The sequence below is a fragment of the Canis lupus genome, chromosome 21, assembly GCF_011100685.1.
Source record: "Canis lupus familiaris isolate Mischka breed German Shepherd chromosome 21, alternate assembly UU_Cfam_GSD_1.0, whole genome shotgun sequence".
In the NCBI taxonomy this organism is placed as follows: domain Eukaryota; kingdom Metazoa; phylum Chordata; class Mammalia; order Carnivora; family Canidae; genus Canis; species Canis lupus.
Window position 1 is genome coordinate 41034498 of NC_049242.1, and position 25517 is coordinate 41060014.

The 25517-nt window shown below is 44.0% G+C and overlaps 1 protein-coding gene and 1 non-coding gene across 8 annotated transcripts in view; both read right to left on the minus strand.

Moving 5' to 3' along the window:
• SERGEF (secretion regulating guanine nucleotide exchange factor) overlaps positions 1–25517 on the minus strand; it is a 219416-nt gene that overhangs the window by 49637 nt on the left and 144262 nt on the right. For 3 of the 7 annotated variants that reach the window (XR_005375800.1, XM_038569187.1, XM_038569186.1), the window contains 2 exons: positions 15483–15621; positions 13054–13136 (listed from right to left, as the gene is read on the minus strand). The exons of 3 other annotated variants lie outside the window; for them this stretch is intronic. Coding sequence is in view for 3 of the 4 variants with exons in the window: in XM_038569187.1 (XP_038425115.1) it covers positions 13054–13136; positions 15483–15621 (222 nt within the window). In the remaining variant the exon portion in view is untranslated. The remainder of the gene's footprint in view (positions 1–13053; positions 13137–15482; positions 15622–25517) is intronic. One more of the 7 variants, XM_038569189.1, reaches the window with a different exon arrangement.
• LOC119865086 lies at positions 3192–3298 on the minus strand. Its single transcript, XR_005375946.1, has one exon. It is a non-coding gene; the product is annotated as a U6 spliceosomal RNA (small nuclear RNA).

The following is a 25517-nucleotide window of genomic DNA, read 5'->3' on the forward strand; positions in this document are numbered from 1 at the left end:
GAGTGTTGAGTTTGGTAAGTTGTTCTTTATACTCTTTCCTCATAGCTGTATCTAAGCCATCAACAAGTCCCGCAATTTTACCCCGTAAATATCTCAACCCCCCTATCCCTTCATCTCTGCCATCACTACTCCAGCTCTGCCCAATGTTATTTCTCTCTGGGACAAATACAAAGCCTCCTCTGAACTGATTTCCTCACAGTCACTCTTGCACCCTCCAACCCATTAAGACCACTGTCAAAAAGATCTCTTGTAAATATCAAATTGGTCATATCACTCTCCACATGTACAACACACATATATTTTGCTCCAAATCCTTCAATGGTCCTTATGCTCTTAGAATAAAGGGGAAAAAATCCTTAATAAGGCCCTGATTTCCCTGTCCAGACTCTTCTCTTCTACTCTTCTCTACTCTCTACACCCAAGTCATACCGAGCCTCCCAGTTCCCTAAAAGCACTAAGTTCCCTCTTCACCTTTGAGGCCGTATCAGTACATATGCCTAGAAAGCTTTCCCCCCACCCTACCCACTCCTTTCACCTAATAAACTCCTAATGACCCTTCAGATCTCAGCTCAGATGTCAATTCCTCAGCAAAGAGGTCAGGATCCCTATTATATGCTCTCATGGCAGCTTGTCCCTTTCTCACATAGCATTTATCCTAGTTTATAATTTTACATGACTGGCGCAACTATTTCAATAGTACCATGTTTGTGGTATTAATGTAGTCCTCCTAATACTATGGGGTGTACATTAATCCCATTCTGCTGATAAAGAAACTGAGACTTGGAGGGGGCTGGCTAAAACATGATGGGGCCAGGGTCGGCACCTTAGTCTGACTCTAAAGTCTACAGTCTTAATTACTGCCTGCTGCCCAGCAAAATGGAGTTACTCATACCTACTCATAGTGGTGTCATGAAAATTCCAGCACAGTAGGCACTAGGTAAGGGGTGGCTGTTATGATTACTGTGGTGCTGGAGGCATTGTGGGGTGATCATTTACCATTTTGCCCAGAAGAGAGCTAATCTGATTGCCTTTCTGGGGCTGAAACAGTTGGACTTGGTTTGAAAAAGAGACTTTTATGAAAAGCAGCATGCTGTGACAGTTCCAACACAGAGTATGTGGAGAGGGAAGCTGATGTGCTAACAAAACCAACCCTAAGATCTCTGGCCCCGGGAACTAACCGTTCTGAATGAACTTGGGTTTCTTACGGTTAAGCTCAGACATTGGGCCTGCCTGGGGAACCCAAATCTACAATAGTTCCTTGAATTTCTTTTGCTACTTCTTTTTCTATGTCCCTGTAGCAGAGTAAGAGAGAGAACACACTGCATCTGGAGTCAGATTCTAAGTCTGAATTCTGATGTGACCAGAGCGAAGCAAGTAGGGATCCATCAAGGTGACTTATCAGAGCCTCAGGGTCCCAGGAAGCCAGGAGACAACAAGGGCCATATGTCATTCTCTCAGTCTGTTTGGGGATGATCCATTCTTCTGAGTCCCCCCTTTTCCCGTTACTCACCAGTGGCCATGTAAAGGAAGAAAGCAGCCAGAGTAAATGAGTTCCTACTATATATCAAGAACTTTTATATGCATATTTTCATGCAGGAAGTTAATCCTCATAAATATCGTGAGCAACAAGAGCTATTATTCTCATTTTATAATGAAGGAAACTGTATCTTAAAGAGATTAAATGACTTGGGGCAAATCACTATACATTAAGAGGTGAAATAGATTCAAATCCAGTTTTGTTAGGTTCTGAAACCTGTATTTCTATGTACTGTATCAAAAGATTTATAATGCCCGAGTCTACAGGAAGAATTCTGGAAATTAGCTGGATGTGCAGAGAAATGGGAAAGCCATGAAAGCCCATCTGTCCCTTCCTCTGCTTACTAAGCACCTCCTCTGTGCCTGACACTATGCTGGGTGCCAGGGATCTAGGGGTGAACAAACTATGGCCCCTGCTCCTGAGAGGGGTCACAGTATAGTGAGGGAGGCTCTCCAGGGAAAGAAAAGCTAAGACAAAATCAGGAAACTGAGTAAGAGCGAGAAGGGCAGAGGATTCTAAAACATCAGAACCAGACGGGTTCTTGGAAGACAACTACTCAAAACCTGGCTGCATCACTTGGAATCAATCTGGAAGATTATTAGAACCAAAAATTTCCAAGCATTCAATCTCCAATTCTACGGATGTGCAAGTGGGCCCAGGAATCAGTACAGTTAACAATTATCCTAAGTGGTTCAGTAGAACTGGTTCACAGTCCAGGTGAATAAAACCACAGATCCATCCCTTTCCCTTGGCAGGTATGAAAGCAGAAGTGCAGAAAGGGAACATGACTAACCCAAGGACATACAAGAGTCCATGCTTCAGACTCAAGTTGCCAGCTTCCGGCCAAACGACTTGAAGTCATTTTTCAAAAATTCAGAATGATTTACTTTTAGGCATTGTATCTGCATTTGTAAACGTACATAAGACATTTTATGTACATGTACTAGCTAGTTCTCTCAGGATAATGTTATGTGCCTACTGGAAAATTATTTTTTACAAAAGCACAGTGTGGAAAATAACACAGATCTATTTAGAAGACTAAAATGGATATACAGGATGGATACAGGTTTTCATAATCAACAACCATATTCTCCGCCCTATCCTAACCTCTGACCACCGCCATCCTAGGGGAGCGCAATAGGGCAATAAACTTTATTAATTAATCAAGGACAGTGCTTCAAGGTCTGGGTTCTCAGACTGTGATGAAGGCAAGGGAAAAGCAACAGACAAATAAAGCACTTCGGGTTGGCTCAGGCCTTGCTATACCCACAGCATCTTTCTCCACCCAGGAGGGGACACTCTGGCCACTGAAAAAGTGCTGAGCCTCCTGCTCCTGACTTCTCCACAGGCAGCTCAATTCCCTTGCCTTGCTAGAATATCAGAAAGATCCTCTGTCCTTCCAGCTTTAGATTCCTTCTACTGGATACATGTAGGTGACAGGCAAAGGTCAGAGGTACAGAGGTTCTGAGGCTTGAGGGGAAGCAGGCCTTTCTGCAGGCGTTCTGTGAGCTCACTGAGCTGCTCACCAGCTATCTCCACTGGGTCTCCTTTTTCAGTTTCACTGAAGTTTGCCCATACTGCTGTTTGAGAACTCTGACAGCAAACTACATGCTCTGCCTCAATTTCCTCATGTCCTGCTTTTTGGCAGTCTTGCCCAAATCCAATACCATTTACCAATTTGCATGTCATCTTTGTGTAGGGGCCTTGTTAATCTTTTCTGTATCATTCCAATTTTAGGATATGTGCTGCTGAAGCGAGCACCCAATTCCATTTACTTTTTGAGGCCCAGCTTCCAGGGCTATTCCTTCCTCTTCCACTTGCAGGCCCCAGGTTCTGAGGCTGGTAAGGGAGCCCAGAAGCAGTGGTTAGAGGGGTAGATAGGAAAGACTCAGCAGAGCTCAGTGTTAGAGAAGCTAAATGCAGAAAGGGTTCCAAGGAGGGGTACAAGAGCAGTGCCGAGTGGGGAGGTGGCCTCAGAAGGATTAGAGCGGAAGCGAGCTCAGCTCACTGGCCTCCCCACCCTGGGTCTGTCACTGATATGCCAGGCAAGTCATACCCTTCTTTTAGCCTCATTTTTCTCATCTGTAAGTGAGGAAATTGAATTAGCTTGTGTCCATGGTTCCCATCCAGATTCTGAAATTCTATTTTTTTCTTTTTTGGCATTGGGTACAAATGACTAAGATTGACACTATGACTCAATAATAAATGTTTATAATCCAGAACTACAGAGTCTGAAATCTTAGAGCTAGAAGAGATTGACCGATGCAGTTTTTTCTTTCCTGCCCATTTGATGATAAGGAAATTAAGGCCCAGAGGACTATAAATTCTCTGTGGGCTGAGGGCTGGGACTATCTGTCTCATTCCCCACTGCCTGCCTGGAACATTTTCAAAATGTTTGTTGAATGAATGAATGAACAAATAAGGTCCCTCCAAGGTCAGGCAGCCTGGGGGCAGGGGAAATATCCTCTCTCCTTGCCTGGAGGGAGGGAGCAGGATAAAACAGAAGCCTCGGGCTGCTTCTGGCCCTTGAAGGTATGGTGCTCTCCAGCTGGAGAGCCAGAACAGAGCCAGGAACAAATTCTCAAGGCTGGTGGTGCCAGCGGCGGTTGGCCACAAAGTGGGCTTCTGCTAGAGTCCTCCGTGCTGTGCATAATGAATCACGATATGTCAATTACTACATTCTGTTAACAAGCTCGTGTCCGCCTGTGCATCGCCAATGAGTGCCCTGCAATTTGCCACAGATCTGCAGTTAATATGTGGCACAGCAAGGGGGGCAGAGGATTTTGAGATACTCCAGGCCCAGGGAAATCAGGTGGTTGGATTGTTTTTGGCAACTACTGGCCTCAGTGATTGGGCAGCAGTAGGTAGGGATGTACATTCTCCTCTTTGGGGACCAGGTCTGTGTTCTGGGTACCCTTTTGTGTCCTGGAGGTAAAAGGATGTCTGACTCAGGTAAGTCCACCTAGAGGAAGCCATCTCTATACTACTTTGTCTGAAGTACCAAACAAGATGGGGCAGAGAGTGGGAATTAAAAAAAAAAAATCACCCGCAGCATGGTTGGACGGCCTGATCATCTATTATCAGCTCTGAAGTCTTGAACAGGATTCAAAAGCCAACTCTACTACATACAAGCTGTGTGACCTCGAGTAAGTCTCTTCATTTCTCTGACTTAGTTTCCACATCTGCAAAATGGGGATAAGAATATCTATTTTGCAGAGGTATTTGCAAGTACTAAATCAGATAATGCATATCAAACCCAGAAGAGTAGCTGGCATGGAGGGGGCGTATGGTTTATGAGCCTCCTATCCCGTTCGAGATGTTTTCTGAAGGGATTCTAACCTCTGGAGGAGGATTAGGGCCAGGACCCTACGCAATCCCAGACAAGAAGCTTTGTGTTTCAGATGTGTATGTGTGTGTCCCGCCACTCCCCACCCCCCAGTGGCTCCACGGTGACGATTACAACTGCAGGCATGTGAGGATGTCGGATGTGCCTTCCTCAACTCCACACTGGCTGCGTGAGAAGTGAAGAAGCCTCCTGGTGAGAGGGGAGGCTGCTCATTTCTCAGGCAGCACCGCTGCAGCCCCTGACCTACTTTCTTACTAAAAATAGCCCCTCTTAGGTCACTGCTGCAAATTGAATTCCACTGCTTCACTGCACCCTGGAAGCAGGTGGGTGGGCGTCAGAGCACATTTGGTGAGCAGGAACCTCCGCTTCTGTGGCATCTGGCTGCCCACTACGCATGCTAATCCCACACATCTGCCCACAGGGCAGAGGGCTCCAGTGCCCACCCTGCCCAACCCGCGACGTCTGCACACAGCAGGGCTACACCTGGCTGCCCCCCCCTCCCAGGATGCTCTGTACGGGGTGGGGAGGGAGAGAAGGGGTGGGAACAGTTCCTGGGATTTGAAGTCTGATAGAACTGCATTCAAATATGAGCTCCACTGTGTACTTATTACTTAACCTTGGGCAGGACACTTAAATTTTCTTTGCCTCAGTCTCCTCATCTGTAAAACGGAGATAATAAAACTGACCTCAAGGTACTATACAGATAAGAAATGCTGTATGTAAAGGAGTCGTTGACAAAGAACAGGTGCTCGATAATGAAGCGGTAATAGTTACTCTCTCCACTGTCTGGCCTGCTGGTCCACAGTGCCCTCATGCTGAAGCCTCTTATGGCAGCAGGGGCAAAGGGCTAGCAGACCACTCGGAGAACCAGATAGATTTTAGGCTGAAAGCACCTTAGAGGTAGTTAGGTCAAGTGTTCCCACACATGGCTAAGCATCACAGTAACTAAAGCAGCTTATTAACAACACTGATTCCCAGGGCGCCTGGGTGGCTGAGTTGCTTAAGTGTCTGACTCTTGATTTGGGCTCAGGTCATAATCTCAGGGTCATGGGATAGAGCCCCACAACAGGCTCCATGATCAGCTTGGAGTCTACATGGGATTCTCTCTCTCCCACTCCCTATACCCCTCCCCACCACATGCGCACTCTCTCTCTCTAAAATAAATAAATAAATAAATATTTAAGCAAACAAAACAATACTGATTCCAGATCTTTGCCCTGGATTTTGGGATTCAGGACACCTGTCTTGGGACATGAGAATTTGCATTTTACTAAGCTTTCCAAGTATCTGTGGTATCTGCACTGCCAGGTTCAAGAACCTTTGAGTTAGGCCAGTCACCTCCTTAAAAATAAATGGGTAAATGAATTACTGTTATTTGACCTCCATTATAAGGGTAATGTATAGTCATTATAAAATATGCAGAAAATATGGAAAAGTAAAGAGTGAAAAACAATTTAAACAACATGTATTGAGTACCCATTAAGTGCCGGGCCCTCTACTAAGCCCTGGGGATTTGGCAATAACACAGTTCTGACCCTCAAGGGGCATCCAGTCTATGTTTAGAGACAGAAACAGATAGAGAAAACTAACACGATTATAGACATGTTAGATCCTTCTTACAAAATGTGCAGAAACAGAGATGAAGGCACAAGTTACTTTTCCTACGAAGTCAGGGAAATCTTAAGCTGACCTGGAAGGAGATTAAGTATTCACCTTCTGGCCAAGGGAGGGAAGAGCATTTCAGAAGGAATGAACAGAACATACAAAGCACACACAGTTGGGAAAATGTCCTAGGTCACCATATATGGCAAATGGTGGCACAGGGGTAGCTGGTGTGAACGACTGGGGCCAGATCATGAAGGATCCTGGATGATATCAACAGTGTTGCCTACATTAGGAAGCATGATTTTTCCAATACACTTTTTTTTTATAGATGCCTTTTTGGTTTCATTTTTACATGACCAATGCTATTACTTTTTTTTATTTTTAAGACTTTATTTCTTAGAGAGAGAGAAAGCACAAGCAGAGGGAGCAGAAGAGAGAGAAGCAGGGTTCCCCTGAGCAGGGAACCTGATGTAGGCCTCTATCCCAGGACCCTGAGATCATGACCTGAGCCAAAGGTAGATGCTTAACCGATTGAGCCACCCAGGCGCCCCCAAAGCTGTTACTCTTTAGTAAATACTGCAAATTAATCAAGTCATAATTGATCCAATCCCAATTATCAGACATTTACGCAGCTTCTAGTTTTACTAAATCATACAAACACTAAGATGGACTATCTTTAACCATAAAGCTGTTTCCATATTTAAGGTCTTTCCTTTGGAGACAATTCCAGGACATGAATTAATAGATGAAATTGAATGGACATCTTCAAGGCTCTTGATAAATAGTTCCAAAGGACTTTCCAAAAGTGACTTGTTCTTGTAAATGAGGAGGGAGGGTCCAAAGAAGTTATAAGTCTTATCCCAGATGCTGAATGGGGGTGGATCCAAGAGCAAAACCTGAGTCTCCTAACTCCTGGTCCAGTGTTCTGTCTTCTACAACACATTGCCTACCTACAGACTTGGGCTGAAAGCAATAAGATATATATAGCCAATGCCTGTGATCACTTCTAACTAAGGATCTTAGGTTAGTTTATACATGGATGGGATATTAGAGTAATATGTACATGCTTAGGCACATGAACACATGTGAAACTCTATATGAAAGTCTGTTTCTAACCTTATCATATATGCTCTTCCCCGCAATTACAGTTTCTGTTCTAACCAAGCCAAGAATATTTTACACTATCTTACCTCTGCACCTTTGATCCTACATGAAATATCTCCTGTTCACCTCTTCAAATTCTACGCATGATTTAAAAAGACAGACCTATACGATCCAAAAAACATTTCCAGACTCTGTGGGCATTTGCCACCATAACACTCATATATGATACTTATTTTATTGTTTTGCAGCACCTCTAGCATTGATGTAAAACTATTTAAGTGTATCTACAAAATAAAAGTTCGTCTCGGGCCTCCATTATTAGAGGTAAATCAAAAACACTTACGCCTTCCTAAAGTTAATGAGGGTAGATTTACTTCAAAAAAGCACTTCTAGAGTTTGATGGGCTCAAGAAAGGTCAGTCTCATACCCTGTGCCTCCCGTGTCACTATAGCAGACAGGCATCTCGGTAGATTGGAAAGGATCGGGAGAATCATGGTGTCCATGTGCTGAGGACCTACTCTGAGTAGCCACAATGCCAGGTGCTTCACATACATTACCCAGAATGACCTTAAAATAATCCCAGCAAGGGAAATAATTATTCTTGCCATTTTACAGATGAGGAATGGGAGACCTGCAACACTGGGTAACTTGCTCAAAGGTCAACACCATTAGAAAGTGTCAAAACTGGGATTTAAATCCAAGTATGTCTGACTCAAAGGACCTTTTTTTTTTTTCCCCTGCTTTACTACAGTGTCTCAGCAAATGTCACTTCAGTTCTGGCTCTGCCTGTGATCAAGCTCTATGGTCCCCCGTGAGGATTCATGCTGAGTCCTAGCTTTCTCACCTATGAGATGGGGATAATTATCTCCCTATCCTGCCCTCACTCCCAACACACACACACACACACACACACACACACACACACACACACACACACATACAGCAGTTGTCAAGACTGAATGAGTGTCAGAGATTCAGACAGACATACAATTAGAGTCATGAACATTACGGGTCATTATGACAATGACTGGAGACCCTGCCAAGATCCTCTGTCATTTAAAAAGGATTTAATGATGTTCTCTAGACAGCCCCTTCTAACACCAGAAAGTGGCTGGCTGCAATGCATTTCTTAATGACCTGCAGTAAGACCTGAAATCAAGAAGTTAAAACTCAGAAGATCCATTAGCCAAAATACTGCATTCCTGGAGCCTCTAGGGAATTATGGTTTCCCAGTACATTTTCCTGCTCCTATATATATAGATGTGCACACATACACGTCTTTTACCAGCGGCCCATTTCTAAAAAGCAGGATTCAGGAGAAGGCTGGCTGGGCTCAGACTCCACCACCAGGGGGCCAGTTACAAATGGGTTTGGGGCATTCATTCCAGTTTTGCAGAGGCTTCTGGTACAATGTCAGGGGACCTGGCTGAGGTGTTGGGAAAACTGGCTTATAATTCAGATTTTGCAGCTTACTAGTTGTATAACCTTGGGCAAGATCTCTCGGCCTTCTCTTTCATAGAAAATAGGGAAAATGCCTCATCCTAGGCAAATGAGTTAATGTCCTGGACTGCTGTTTCCCCTGCTCTGAGACTGATGCCCCAGTTACGATGTGTCAAGTGCTCACTGTGTGCCTGGCCCCGTGCTGAGGCTCCTCAAACATTCTTTCACTCACCCTCACCATCCTAGGAGATGAATACTATTATCTCCATTTGACCGATGCAGAAGCCTACACTCAGTTATTCAGTCATCTGTTCCAGGTCACAGTGTTCAGCTGCAGAGTTAGGATTCAAACTCTCGTCTCTTTGAGACCCTGTGCTCTTCACCGCCAAATAAAATTCCTGCCTAACAGGAAGCTGTTGCAAGATGACATGAAATAACATTTATTACTGTAATGTATGGATCTTGAGAACAGAGGGGAGAGACAGGAACTGCCTGAAAAAGATTTACTGCTGTGCTCCCCAAATTCATGAAGTCAGCCACGCAGTGAACATGGGCAGGAGTGATGGATGAAATCGTCCCAAGCTGTAACAAGCAGCTGAAGGCCGGTTTGGTAGTGAGAGGGCCCTGCTGAAGACCAGGGCAAAGCACTCATGCCTGAGCATCGGCACGGCTTCCTCGAAGCTGATGACGTCCAAGGTGACTGTGCCGGACACAGAGGAGGAAGGTGTGACTGTGAAGGTGGGACAGGCACCTCCAGAGAAGCTGGACAGTCTCCTCCCCACCCTCACTCTGACCCCCCACTCTTAAGCTGAAAGGATAAAGGGACACTTGAGGCAGACACCACATTTTTAAACCTTAGGCAGCATCAAGCTAAAAATAGAGCCGTGAGTCAAGTGTCTATTACTGAGTCCTCTGCCTCTGCACTCTGGAAACCAGACCGTTTCACTCTTCATCAACCCCACCATTCCAAGGCACTCGTTGCCACAGCTTGGAGATGCGGGGAAGTAGCGTTACTGAGAGTCTAATGAGCACCTGCTATCGTGCTGGGCCCTTTGCGATCTCCTCTGAGCTGCGTGATGACCGTGTGAGGCAGGTCTTATCACTCCCATTTTATAGATGAGGATACCGAGGCCCAGGCTGGCAAGAGGACTTGCTCAGGGTCACTCAGCTTGTAAGTGGTGATGCTGGGAATAGAACCCAGGTGAGTCTGGGTCCAGAACTCATGTTCTTTCAAATACACATGCCTGCTACATTTCAAAGAAAGAAGGCGAGCTTCACGTAAGGCCTATTGACTGATAGAAGCAACAGTGCTATCCAATTTACCTTAGGACTCTGGGAAGGATGCAGCAAAGCAGCCATTTAAATGATTCACTCCTGTGACTGACAAGAAGACTCTTCTTAGTTATAGCTTTGGCAGCTGCTAAATCTGCGTGGCCACCCCACCCCCTCCAGCTGGCTCGGGGAGGTGGAATTATTTATATAAGAATTTCAGTAGCCTCCTGCCTCAAAGCATGATTATCAGAGACTTTTAAGTGATAAGAATGCCAGAAGTCACAATAAAGGACAAGGGGAGTCAGGGTCGGGGAAAATAACAGGAGAGGATTTTCTAAAAAGCAGAGCCATTGGTACAAACACAATAGAATAACTTCCAAAGTTTACGAAAACACTTTCTTAGCAATTTCTCCATCCAATGCTCATAACATCCTGGGAGGTAAATTTTAGACTCTCCATTTTATAGGTGATGAAAATGTGGTTCCAAAATGTTAAGGTCAAAAGTCCAAGGTCAGACAGAGGCTGAGACAAGAACCTACGACTCCTAATTCCCATCCAGGGCTTCCCCCAACCCACCCACTCCTTAAAGCTGTGAAGACAGAAATTTGTGAGGCCTATAAAAGAAAAGGCCTATAGACTTGCTCCTCCGAATGACAGGACCAGCAAGGGTCAGGACCAGAGAGAAGCAGCATAATGTCTAGGCTTTGGAATCAGAACCTTTTTTTTTCAAATCCCACCTTAGATATCTACTAATTGTGTGGCCCTGGGCAAGTCACTTGATCTCTCTGCTTGACTTCCTCACTTGTGTTTTTTAAGATTTATTTGAGAGAGAGAGAGAGAGTGAGTCAGGGGACAGGAAAAGGGAGAGATTATTCAAGCAGATTCCCTGCTGGGCACAGAGCCTGATGCAGGGCTCAATCTCATGACCTTGAGGATCACAACCTGAGCCAAAAACCAAGAGCTGGATGCTCAACCAACTGAGCCACCCAGGTGCCCCTTAACCTCCTCACTTGTACAACATAGCTGATAATAGTACCTACCTTACATAGTTATGGTATCAATTAAATTGAAAAGAAAATCAAACAATATATGCCCAGTGCCTGGCACCAAGAGGTGATTGTCACTGTTTTTATCATCATGCTTAAGGAGGGTGCTCAGCACACTGCTTGGCACCAGGAGATGCTCAGTAAATCCTGTCTCCTCTGCTTCCCCATGCCCCCACACCTCTCAGGGCAGAAACTCTCCATCCATTACCTGCAGACCTGTTGAGAGGAGGTCTAGGGTTGGAAATCGGGAGAACAGACGGTGCTTCTTCCCGGGCAGCCTGACTGGGATGGCCTTGTTTTCTGGGGCAGTGAGCTGCTACATGAAATCATTAATCATACTTCGTGCTATGTGCTTTCAGGTCACTCCCCAGAAATTAGCAATCACATCGTGGATTTTCCTCAAGGAGACACACCCCTCACATGTATGGGCTCCTACCCAGGACCAAACCCTCACAATGGCTTCTTGACATCTAAGGAGAAAGTCTTGAAGGTGGGGTACAACCTTGCAAAACACGGCCAGGAAAGCAGTCTCTGCCCAGGGTCAAACTACTACAGCAGCAGGAATAATCACAGAATGGTCACATCGGTGTAACATTATCAAAGCATGGCAAAACTATACCCTAGAGCAGGGCCACTTAGCAAAAACACTATCCATATAGACACAAAGAAGAAAAAACTACTTAGGTAGTCCTGCTTCACTAATCTTTCTCTACAGAAACTCCCTGACCTCTCTGAAGAGTTAAAAGTCTTCATCCCAATCTCCTACCAGGTAGTTCTATTTGGATGTTCCACAGGCATCTCACACTCGGTTATGTTCAAAAATAAATTCATCACCTTGCCTATAGCCTACTCTTTCCTCTCTCCATGTATTTGCCTTCTTAGTCAATGATGGCTCATCCACCCAGGCTACCAAGCAGATCACTGGACACCATCTGTGATCCTGTCCGTTCTTCTCCTTCCCTTCTCAACCCTGTTCATGCCATGTCATTGAAATCCCAATAAGGTGAGCTTGGTCTTTCAAATCTCTTCTTACTTTCTATCTCAGTTGCCGTGACTTATTTCAGATCCTCATCGCCCATCCCTTAAGGTAATGAATGCTTTGGCTTCTCCACTCATCTCTCTCTTCCAGACCCTCCTTCCTTCAATTCAGCCATCCTCCAGTTCCAGAATGATTTAAAATACAATTTGGATCAAGCGATGGTCAGTTTTATGTGGCATGTGTACCCAATTATTCAATCAAACACTAATCTAAGGTGTTGCCGTAAAAATATTCTGTAGATGTGATTAACATCTATAATGAATTGACTTTATGGAGAAATTATTCTGGATAACATGGGTGGCCCTGATCCAATCAGCTGAAAGGCCTTGAGACCCCTTTACAGTCTGTCTTCAGGACAGCTCCATTGCTTGTACCACTGACAGCTTAAAGGCAACAGAGCCATCAAGTTTGTCTTTTACCCTCTGCCCACATCTCCACTGCCGTGGCTGGAGACCTCACTGCAGCTGACCAGGAATCATCTAGGCAGTCAACACCCAAGACTCAGAATTTCTATTAGGCCTGCTCTTACATTTATACCCAGTTAAATGTTACTTTGTTGGCTTCAGCTCATATCTCCATCCTTGCTTTGTTTCTGATTTTGTCATTCTTTGCATATATAAACCCTCCCAGTTTTCTCATATCTCAGAAAGTGGAACACACTCACTCATTCTTCTTTGTCTTCTTGGGGACAGTCTGAGGCTGGAAACCTTGGCAGCCAGAAGAGATCCCTTTGCAGCTCTTATCAATCTAATGAATAATTTGGGAGAATATCAATAATTATGAATCCTCCACATTGGATATCTAGCCCTTTACAATGTAGAATACACTCAGGACAATGCTCTTCTTCTTGAGCAAGTTATTTAACCTCTCTTTGCTTTAGTTTCTCCATCTGTGAACCAAGCATAATAGTACCTACCTTATGTTTAATGTAAAGAACCAATTAATAATGCATATAAAACGTATAAAACCATGCATGGTCCATGGGAAGGACCAACAATGTCAGCTATTACCGTTATTTTGGTCAATAAATATTCAAGAGTTGGTAATTTACTGTGTTGGCTTATTTTTCCCTTACCTTCCCCCAAACCTGAATTACTGAGGTCTTTGCCTTCTTTTTCAAACTGCAGTTGAATTCATATAGCAACACCCGAAAGGGCCTCAAAACTTGGGGAATGAAAGGAAATAGGTCTAATTTCTATACTGTAGTGGGCCACACATGCTAACAACCTGTGAGCTATTGTCGGGGAGGGAAATGGAGGACATGATGTGTCTAGTGGGGATGAGCAGCAGAAATTACCCAGAAGTGAACCGAGTCAAGGGCTTCCATGCCATGGCTGCCAGGTCACAGTGACAAGAGTGAGACCTTTGGAGCTCACCTCAAGTGTTGCTAATGCTCTGTCTCCAAAGAGGTGTGGTGATGCCAACTGGAGTCAACACTTGGGGGCTGTCATCCTGGGCTTAGCCTCTGACTTGCTGTGTGATTTGGGGCAAATCATTTCCCCATTCAGGCCATCATTTCCTCTTTGGGGGGGATTAGAGCAGCTAAACTTCTGCTTCCCTCTCTCAAGAAGGCAGGTCCCTCCCACAGTAGAAGCCCATAAACATTTGGCTACCCACTCCATTTGGCAAAGTTAAGTTTTTAAAATGCGTTTGTCCAAGAGTCTCTATGATTTTACTTGTTGTTTTTTGGTTTTTGTTGTTTTTGTATGCCTTCTGCTGTGTATTGGCATTTGTTGAATTTTTTTGCAAGTCAGTTCCCAACCAATTGAAATAAATTCTCTTCATATGCAGAATTTATCTAAGAGGTGCTTCCTGAATAAAACGAACAGGCTCACAAAACTCTCAAAATCCACCATCACAAAGGCCAAGATGCAGAAGCTTCAGCTCTGGATGGCTTACCTTCCATCAACTCATAGCCTGCCTTGTAGTCTCTGGGCTACTCTGGGGCCACTTCCTCTGCTCTTTGCAGCTATGGGCTACCAAGGAGAGCTAGGAACTTCCCACTAACTAGGGCAGACCGAGTCTTTCACCTCTACTTTCATCTCTACTCCCTTCTAAAGCCACATTAAAAGGACTGGAAAGAACTAAAGAAAGTATAAATCTACCTAGGAAAGGAGAATAGGAGAGACAACAGCAGACAAGATAGCACAACATATTCCAGATGAAGAAGGGATAGAAGAGGTAACTACTCAGAGTGAAGCAGGCTGCAGTCCAGTGCAGGCTGGAGGGGATAGTAAAACTAGAATCCACTTTTCTTGCACAACTCTGGAAAGCCTCAGGACTGAGAGGCACCAAGTGCCTTTGAAAGTGGGGTAAAGACAGAGCTGAACTCAGAGAGATTGGCTGAAAGCCTCTGTATGGGACAGTTAGGTTCTCAGATTTTTCCCAGCACACAGAACCAGGCAAGCTACTTCCTAAGGGAACACTAGATATTTATTCTCTGGAGAAACTAAACCAGGGAGGCCCTGAACTCAAGAAAAAACAGACACACTGCAGGTCTGGAGTGACAATAAGGATGAAACAAATAGTTTCAGTGACAATCTGTGTTATGAGTGATGGGACCCCAAGCCTCCATCCTCCATCCTGTTCCAGAAAGTCAACAGCCAGGCATAGATATGACAAGGCAAGAAATTAGAAAAAAAGCCCATAAATACTCATCTCGGGAGGTCCATGAATGAAAAAGCTTCCCTCACTCCTCTGCCCCACATCTTACACGAGGTCTACCTACGAGGCAGGGAGCCTTCTCCATGCAAACATAGCCTCACTTTGTGTCTCACTCCCAATATGAACAGACAGCTAAAGATGACCATGTTTCTAGAGAGGAAAACCTTTGCAACAGTCCAGGCCTCAGCACAAGACAGACTACACCTCACAGGAGCAGCAGGGCAGAGTTTTGTAAAGGAATCATTCACAGAGGCAGGGACAATATTTAGGGAAATAAACAGGGATAGTTTCACACCCCAGGACCACTGGTAAAGCTAGAGCTTCACCACCTCTAAGCCAGCAGAGGCAAGGGAAGGCTGTGTCTAGTGGAACCAGAGGGTGAAGTTATGGAGAGGGGAGAAGCTGGGAGAATAAATATGCTGACCTCACCTTTCTCCAGTCCTCAGATCTCCTGCTGTGCCTCTCATTAGCCGAATCCTACTAGAAGTCAGAAGGCAAGGGAGCCTGCTGATACAGGCCATGGAGCTCAGTCTCCTGGGAGGCACATGACAGGGTGTAAAGAGCACATCTGGGGGGCAAACAAACAACATCCAGCATAGTCTCCAATAGGTAGGACAAAACCCCAAACAAAGAAAAGAAAAAAGTAGAAGAAACGGAGACAAAGCCAAGAGCAAAAGAAAACATTTTTAAAACTCATTTATACTAGTACCTACTGAAAAATAATAGATGACAAAGCTACAATATGATCAAGGACAGAAAATTATTTTTTATTTTATTTATTAAAAATTTTTTTTATTGGAATTCAACTTGCCAACATATAGCATAACACCCAGTGCTCACCCCGTGAAGTGCCCCCCCTAGAAAATTATTTTTTTAAAAAAAGGATTTCAGAAGAATAAAGAGTCCTTGAAAATTAAAAAAGAGAGCCAAAATAAAAATTCCATTATAAAGGCTGGAAAATCAAGTCAGCAAAATTCCCAGAAGGTGATGCAAAAAGTCAAAAGATTTCCAAGAGGAAAGAAAACCTAAGAAAATTAGAAGGAAAGTCCAGGAAATTCAATACACATCTAAGAAGTCCCAGAAAGTGAGAACTGAGACAAATAAGGAAAAAATTATCAAAAATGATTTCAAGAAAAATTTCCCAGAATTCAAGGGCATAAGCATCCACTAGAAGATTCAATGAGTACCAGGACAAGGAATAAAAGAACATCCACACCAAGGCACGTCATTGTAAAATTTCAAAACAATGAAGAGAAAGAGAAACTCCTAAAAATTTTAAAGAGAAAAAAAAAAAAAAAAAAACCTGGTCACATACAAAGGAACAGAAATTAGAAAAAAAAAAAATAGACTGCTCACTAGTAACACTAGAAGCTAGAGGACAATGGAAAAACCTCCAAAAATCAGAAGGAAAAGGATTTCCAACCTCGAATCCTACACACAGCTCAACTGTCAATCAAGTGTGAAAACATGTATTTTCAGAAATTCCAGGAATCAAAAAATTTACCTCTAACTACTCTTTCTCAGGGAGCTACTGGAACATGCATTCCACCAAAGAGACCAATCTCAAGAAGGAGGAAGACAGGGAACAGCAGATGAATCAGGATTTAACACAGGAGAGCAGTAAAGATCACTAACAGGGTAATGGCTGTGCAGGCCTGGTGTAAGCATTTCAGACAGAACCAGGGCTCTGGGGTGCAGTGGGGGTGGGGACACTGCTAACAGACTTGAAGTATTTGACCATATAAAAAGAGTATCAAGAGGCAAAGAAGGGGCACCTGGGTGGCTCAGTTGGCTGAGTATGGGTCTTAATTTTTGGTTCAGGTCATGATCTCAGGGTCATGAGATCAAGGCCCACATCGGGCTCCGCACTTAGCACGGACTCTGTTTGAGCTTTCCATCCTCTGCTCCTCCCTCTGTTTGCATGTACTCCCACACACACTCTCTCTCTCTAAAATAAATAAATAAATCTTTTAAAAAGAGGTGAAGAGGTGTTTTACAGATATTTGGGGGCATTTGGGAAGAATTAGTGGTTAGTATACAGAAAAATCAAACAAAGGAGGGGGGGCGGGAAACAAGCAATTTTCTCCAAGAAAAAGAGAAAGTATAGCACAGAAGCTCTATCACGATATGTTACTTGGTTCAGCAGTGAGAACAGTATTTATACTCGTCTTAATAACAGACTAATGATTTCAGTACAGTGGAGGATGGAGGAAGAAGAAATGGAAGTGATGACGTAAGATAATTTTTATTTATATTAAGAAATCAATAAATGTGAATTGTATGTATGTATGTATGTATTTATTTATTTATTTATTTTTTGAAAAGGGGAGAGAGATTGAGGAGGGAAAGAGGGAGAATCTTAAGCAGACTCCATGCTGAGCCCAACCTGGGGCTCGATCTCACCACCCTGAGATCATGACCTGAGCCAAAATCAAGAGTTGGACGTTCAACCAACAGAGCCACCCAGGTGCTCCTAAATTTTAATGTATATTTATAAATCAATAGACATAATTTGTTTTATTTAAAATTGATATCTTAAATGAGCATTTGATTTAGAAATACAGAGGTAGGGCGCCTGGGTGGCTCAGCGGTTGAGCGTCTGCCTTTGGCCCAGGGCGTGATCCTGGAGTCCTGGGATCAAGTTCAACATTGGGTTCCCTGCGTGGAGCCTGCTTTTCCCTCTGCCTGTGTCTCTGCCTCTCTCTCTGTGTCTCTCATGAATAAATAAATAAAATCTTAAAAAAAAAAAAAAAGAAATACAGAGGTAAATATCTGAAAAGAATTCAAAATGGCTGGTTCTGGGAATGGGTCTTGGGATGAGAAAAGGTGAGGCAGAAAGTGCCATTCTTAAACCTTTCAATGCTTTTTTTTTTAACTTTTTAACTATATGTGTGTGTATATATATATGTATACACACACACACACATGCACACACTATTCTGTATTAAACAAAAAGTAATCTAATAAAAAAGCACACACTCCAGAGTCAGATAATCTGGTTCAAACAGTGCCACCCAGCACCACTCGTAAGATCTTAAGATGCTTACCTTTTCTGAGTCTCGTTTTTTTCATCTGCACAACAGGATTGCATGTTACAGTGTAAGTAAGCTACAGGCACACGAATATGTAGGAGTATATGCCAGAGCTTAGTGAGACAGTGGATGTAAGAGCTTAGTCTGGCTCGTGCCACACGGTAAGTTCCCGGGGGAGGAGGGAGATCACTGGCACATGTGACGGTCACATCACCTTGGCTCCGTTTCAAGAGTGAAGACTAGACTCTCTGCTCCAATACAACTCAACCAGGCAATAAGCAAAGTGAGGGCATGGCCCATTACCTGTGTCCTCACAGCCCATCCACAGGACCTAGCCTCACACTGGACACATAGGAAGAGTATTTTCACTAGTCTATGTCTGTTGTCTGTGGCATTGACTTAAGAGGAGAGGAGCAAGATGACGAAGAGGGCCATATGGGAAGCAAGGCGAAACACCAGAAAGAGCCCTCAAGTGAGTCAGAACTAGACATACTGAGCACCTACTCTGTGCCAAGAGCTTTTCCATAAACCACACAATTCACTCCAGGGACAAGCATTTATAGAAGCGGTTATTATCTCAATCTTCAAAGAAGTAGAACCCACAGTTCAGAGAGAGTGGCAACTTGCACATGGTCACACAGACATTAAGCAGCAGAGCTGGAATTGGAAGTCATGGCCTCCTAACTCCAAGGCCTCAGGCTTCTTACACTATCTTACATCGCCTGGGGCAAATTTGGCAACTTTCCTGAGACTCCTTGTCGTCACCTGCACATAGGGACTGAGCCTCCCCTGAGAACCTCCAAGCAGCGGGGACAGTGAGAACAAGCAGGTGAGTCAGAGAGCCTTGGGCACTGTGAGCCGCGAGCACATGTAAGAGGCACTCCTGTCCGCACACACGCCACATGAGGGCTATGCAGCGAGCTTCCCATTCCTGTTAGTCTCTTGGCTCCCATGGGAAGAGGAAAGGACTAGCCTCGAGCTGGGCCTGGAGTTGCACCTAGGAGAGGGCAGAGTCCTGGCCAAGGAATCTGACGGGGATTCTGGAGCCTGATGCCTGGTATCATTGTGCTAAGGGCCAGGTCAGCAGCATCCTTCTTGTCTCAAGCAGAAAAGCACAAGCTTACTGAATTAATATCTTACAAAGCCACAAGATCAAACCCAGTTCCTCTGTGATTCTTCTGTTGAAATATATAGAAAATCAATCAAAGGAAGGGGAGGGGGGGAAACATGCAACTTTAACCCCAGGAAAAGAGAAAGTATAGCACAGCAGCTGTATCATGATACTGTGACTCTGCAAGATGAAGTCCCAGCCCCATAGCTCGTCACTCAAGGCCTTTGTGAGCTGGCTGCAGACACCCAGCAGTCTTATCTCCCTTTGCTCTGTTCCCCACCTGATCCCTTCTTTTCCCCCAATTTGCCATACCTTCTCCATGCTCTTGCTCATGCTGATCCCATTTGCTGGAATGCCTTTCTCCTTATTTAAGACCCACTTATACATGATCTCCTCTGAGAAGCATTCCCTTAATGCCATGTTAGGAGCAAGGCGTGACTTTATGGAAGAATAAAACCAAAAAGTGTCACAGCTGGAAGACACCCTGAAGATTATCTTACACAAGTCTCTTCTTTTATCCATAAAGAAACGGAGGTCCAGAGAAGGAAAGTGGCCAGCCCAGGGTGACAGCAGCTAGTCTTGCACTCCAGTCCCATGGCCCAGGGCTCTTTCTACTACATGATGCAGCCTCTTAATGAATCAATAAATCCATGAATGGCCAAATGGGCAAACAGAGCATTGACAAAGGCCTGCCCAGAGAGAGCACTTTGGAATGAGTAGTCACAGCTGTTCTGTGTTAAGGGCTTTTGGTGCACCCAGGAGGAAGAGGGATTCCAGAGAGAGAAGAGGCAGCAGGGACAACAGCCACAGGGTAGGAGGGTGCTAAGGGGCAACACTGTGAAGTGCCACTTCTTAGTGCCACCCAGACTCTGGAAGCTTGCTCCTAAGGAAGGACAGAGTGGGCCCACAGGCCAGACTTCTTGGTCATTGTAAAGCTGCTCCATGCTGCCCATGGTCCCCTAGGTATTATGCTCTGAGGAGAGACAACGAGGCAGGGGCTGGCCTCTGGCCCTGCAGACAGATGCTATCGGCAGTAGCTCTGCTGTTGCTTCTTCCTGGCTTCCAAAGTCACATGCACGCTATAAGATTATCTGGTGCTGCCTGCTATGCTAATTAAGCCAAAGCTCGACCCCTTCAGGGAGGTAGCAGGATGAGGGGAAAGTGCAGACCTCAGAGTCAAGGGGTGTTAGTCTGAATCCCAGGCTCCAGCTCTTTGAGTTCCCAGTTTCCCGTCTGACAATCAGGGATAATTCTCATCTGTCCATGCTGATGGTGCATGAAATGAAACGATATACGCCAAGTGCTCAGAATGGTGCCAGCACACAGTAGGCACCCAACTACTATCCATTCTCTTTTCTCTGCAAAAAGGCATTATCTATTTTTTTTCAAAGCCTTTTATCTTCTGCTATAATTGTCAACTTCTGGAGTGTCTTCCTAAATAACCCATAATGGCTCCACACTGTCTATACAATAAAGTCAATGCCCCTCAGCATGCCGTTGGAGACCTGGCCCTAGCTGACCCGCAGCTGTTCTGATGGTTGGCCACTGTCCTTCAACCATGATTCACTCTTTAAAGCCTTCCTTCCCTTTGCTCAGGTTGGCCCCTCAGCACACAAGGCTCTTCACGCTTCTTCCGCTCAAAAGCTACCTCTTCTATGAGGATTTCCAAAATTAATCATTTCTCCTTTTCAACCTTTTCTTCTAATTCCTATCACTCTCTGCTTGGGATTCATACAGAGTTTATGGAGTACATTTTTTTTTAAAGATTTTATTTATTTGAGAGAGAGAGAGAGAGAGAGAGAGAGCATGTGAGCACAGCGGGGGGAGGGGCAGAGAAGCAGACGCTCTACTGAGCAGGGAGCCAGATGTGGGGGTTGATCCCAGGAGCCTGGGATCACCACCCAAGCCAAAGGCAGACACTTAACCAACTGAGTCACCTGAGTGCCCCAGTGTTTATTAAGTACATATTATGTGCCAGACTTAATTCATAGGTCTCTTTCCCACTAAATGTGAGCTCCTTGACACAGGGCAACAAGCACTGGCTATATTCCTCTGCAGCACCCAGAATGCCACATGGCATACTGTCAGCCACTAATATGGCCTGAAGGGAAGGAATGAGGATAATACTGTATGTGACTGTCAGTATTTAACAAATGTGTAGCACCCCTGCATGCAAGGCAGGCAGAGACAATTCAGACTATTAAGAGGCACAACACATAAAAAGTACTCTGGGTACCATATACCATCCCATAGGAATTCCATCCATACTGGTGGTGGGGAAGAGAAGGGAACCTTGGTATAGTTAAGATCATAGAAACAGTCCCAAGGAAAGATTCTGCTGGCTTGGACTAAGCAGTAGTAGTAGAAACAGAGCAGAGTGGATGTTCTCAGGATATGTTTAGAGGTAAAGTCAGCAAGACTTAGGGATTCTATGAGAAGATGAATGAGGAAAGGAGAGGAATCAATGTGGACTCCTAGATTTTTGGCTTCAATGACTGGGTCGATGGTGATGCCTATATACCAATTAAAAGACCCAGTAGAGATGGTCTTGAAAAAAACAAATAAAAGTTCTATTCTGGGCACATTACATTGGAGATACCTATTTAAAATTAATGTGGAGATGTCAAATGGGGACCTGGATATATGATCTGTTCAGAGGAGAGGTCAGAGCTGAACATAAAAATTGGGAAATAATCAGCATACAAAGTTTTTTAAATCATGGGACTAAATGTGGTTGACTGGAAAACCAGCAGAGAGAGAAAAGATGGGAGACCAACACAGAGCCCCAGAGTGCTCGGACCTTGAGCTTTTGGGCAGAGAGATGGAGCCCATGAAGGAGACTAAGGAGAAGCAGCCAATGAAACGGAGGAACCAGGAGAGCAGGGTGTCATGAACACCAAGAAAACTGTTTCAAGAAGGAAGATGAGTAGGTTCTAGAGGACTGTGGTACAATATTGTGCCTACAGATAACAATACCATTTTGTACACTTAAAAATCTTTATGAGAAGAAACCTCATTAAATGACACCACCATTAATAAATTTTTTTTTAAGTGCAAAGCAGTTTGTGGACATGAGGTCAGACTTGAGTGTTGCAGCAGAACTTTAGAAACATTTCTCATATGGGGATCCTCAGGCCCAGAGAGGGAAAGTGACTGCCAAGATCACATAGAGAGCAGATGGCAGACAAAGCTGGGACCAGACCCCAGCCCTTCCACTGGGGAAGGTGGCTTCTAGCTCACTCTACCTCTCTGTAGTTTTTACCTTGAGTTCACCTTTGTTATATTTACCTTTGCAAGGCCCCAAGCCTCATATTTATAAACAAGTACAGCAGGTCACGACTGTGGTTTCTGCTACTAGAAGCAACCCTAAGAGGATCAGAGAGCATTGTGCTAAAATGTGGTAAACAAATCTTGTGCCCAAAAAGGCTGGCATGAAAGAGTAATTAGCAAGTATGTGAGCCTCCTTGACAGCCTGAAATGCTCACCTGTGGTCTCATATAGAATGATGCCTGTGGAGTGATACTACCATTGCTTCTTTGGGAATAATAGCGAAAAAAAATCCACCTTTATTGAAAGCTAAAAAGGCATACCTTGTAATGTGAGGCCATGCCTTGAAAACAAATGACTCAACAGAAATGTGATTTAAACAATAACCAGTGGTCTGTAAAAACATCTCTGTATTAATTGTGAAACATCTCTCCCAAATGCCAAAGATCTTATCGCGTTTCTGGCCTGATAGAGAAGAAAGTGCGGTGCCCCAGGCAGCCAGGTGCCCTAGGCAGTGGCAATGAATATATCTCACTCCAGAGATGAGCAAAGCATGATCTGGGATAGTACACTGAGAACCCACAGAACCAAAGGGCTGCTCTGCCTCAACAAACAGCCCAGGAGGTCATAGCCACCCGGGAAAGTACCTTGAGAATCAGCCACCAGCTTTAGACTGAACAGCATGAGGTGGACCTAAGGTCTACTCCCAGCTCTGCCACTGACTAGCTGGAAATCTTGGGTCAGTCACTGCCTCTCTTTATGCCTTAGGGCTGCTCTGGGAGCAATGGGATCCAGAAGGGCAGCCAAAGAAAGGGAATTCAATAAATAGTGTTCAAAGCATATTGGGTAGCCATCGGAAAAAAATGAAGTTGAATCCACACTTGACACTCTATACCAACATAAGTTCCAAATGGACCAGAGACTTACATGTTAAACAAACAAACATAAAAAGTACCAGAGTAAAATATGAGGAAAGTCTTTTATACCCCGAAATAGGGAGGGCTTCTCTAACTCAAAATCCAGAAGCCATACAGGAAAACACTGATACGTTTCATCTATAGAGAAAGAGAAAGTTGCATAGCAAAATCAGGACCAAACAAAAACACCAAAAGCAGAAACAAAAAAAGTTGAGAAAATACATTTATAGTCTGAACCACAAAGGCCTACTTTTCCCAATCCATAAAAAACTCCTAGAATTTTTTTTAAGAGATTTTATTTATTTGAGAAAGGGGTGGGGGTGGGGAAAGTGAGTGGGGGGAAGGGGCAGAGAGAGAGGGAGAAGCAGATTCCCCACTGAGCAGGGAGCCTGAAGTAGGGCTCAATCCCAGGACCCTGAGATCATGACATGAATTGAAGGCAGATGCTTAACCAACTGAGCTACCCAGGCGTCCTGCTCCTAGAAATTTATTAGAAAAAGACCAACAATCTAACTAGAAGAAAGGGCAAAGGATACTGAGGCAGGCCAGACAATATTGTCCCAAAGTCCTAATTCCTGGAGCCTGTGAGTGTTACATGACATGGCAAAGAAGAACTGAGGTGGTAGATGAAATTAAATTTGTTAATTAGCTGACTTTAAGATAGGGAGATTATGTTGGATTTTCCAGGGCAGGAGGGGGGCCTAAAGGAATCCTGTGGAAAGTCAGCATCAGAGTGATGTGATGCAAGATTGATTCAACCAGCCACTGCTTTGAAGATGGCAGAGGTCACAGTCAAGAAACACAGGTGGCCTCCAGAAGCTGAAAGAGGCAAGAAAACACTCTCCCTATAGACCTCAGGAAAAAAAAAAAAAATGCAGCCTGCTGACACCCTGATTTTAGCCCAGTGAGACCCATTTCGGACTTTTCACCTTGAACTGTACAATAACTCATTTGTGTTGTTTAAAGCCACTAATTTTCTGGTAATCTGTTATTGTAGCCATGAAAAACTAACAAGTTATGGAGAAACCCTTCATAAATACAGGGGTGCCTGGGTGGCTCCATCAGTAAAGCATCCAACTTTTCGTTTTAGCTCAGGTTCTGATCTCAAGGTTGTGAGATAGAGCCCCGCATCAGGTTCCATGCTCAGTGGCGGTCTGCCTGAGATTCTCTCCCTCTCCTTCCTCTTCTGCTCTTCTCCCTGCTTGTGCACATACATACTCTCTCAAATAAATAAAAATTTAAAAAAGGAAAAAATACAAAGAGCTCCTATTGAATATACAAAAAGGTGCTCAATTTTCATTCACAACTACAAATAGAGGGATTAGAAAGGCCACAATCATCTTAAAGAAGAACAGCGTTGGAAGACTTAATACCAGATACCAGAATTTATTATAAAGCTGCAATCAAGGTGGTTTGGTACTAGAATGCACATAGAAAAATAACTAATGAAAGAGAAGAGAGAGTCCAAAAACAAATTTACACATATATAGTCCCTTGATTTACAACAAAGGAGCCTCTGAAATTCAATGGAGAAAGGACAAACTTTTCAGTAGAAGGTTTTAGAGCAATGTTTTGTTGCTTTTTTATATTGATTCAAAATGGATTGTAAGCCTAAAATGTAAAAGGCAAAATAATAAAGTTTCAAGTTGAACACAAAGGAGAATATTTTCATTTCATGACCTTGGAGCAATCAAAAATGTTTTAAAGAGGACACAAATACCTCAAACTATTAAATAAAAGATTAATAAATTGGACTTCATTAGAGTTAAGGATATCTGTGCACAAAAGACACCATTAAGAGAGCAAAAGAGCAGGCCACTGACTGGGAAAAGATGTTCACACACTATATATATATGTGTGTGTGTATATATATATGTATATACTATGGTATATATATACCATATATGTATATATGTATAAGTTAGTTCACGCTATATATGTGTGTGTACACACACACACACACACACACACACACACACAGAGAAAAGGTCTTGGATCCATCAGATAAAGGATGCCTGTAAACCATTAAGAAAAACATAGACAAAACCCACTTGAGAGTGCGCTTAATTAAGTCTTTGCACTTGACAGAAGAAGCTACCTAAGTGGCCTGTAAGTATATGAAATGGTGCTCTGTATT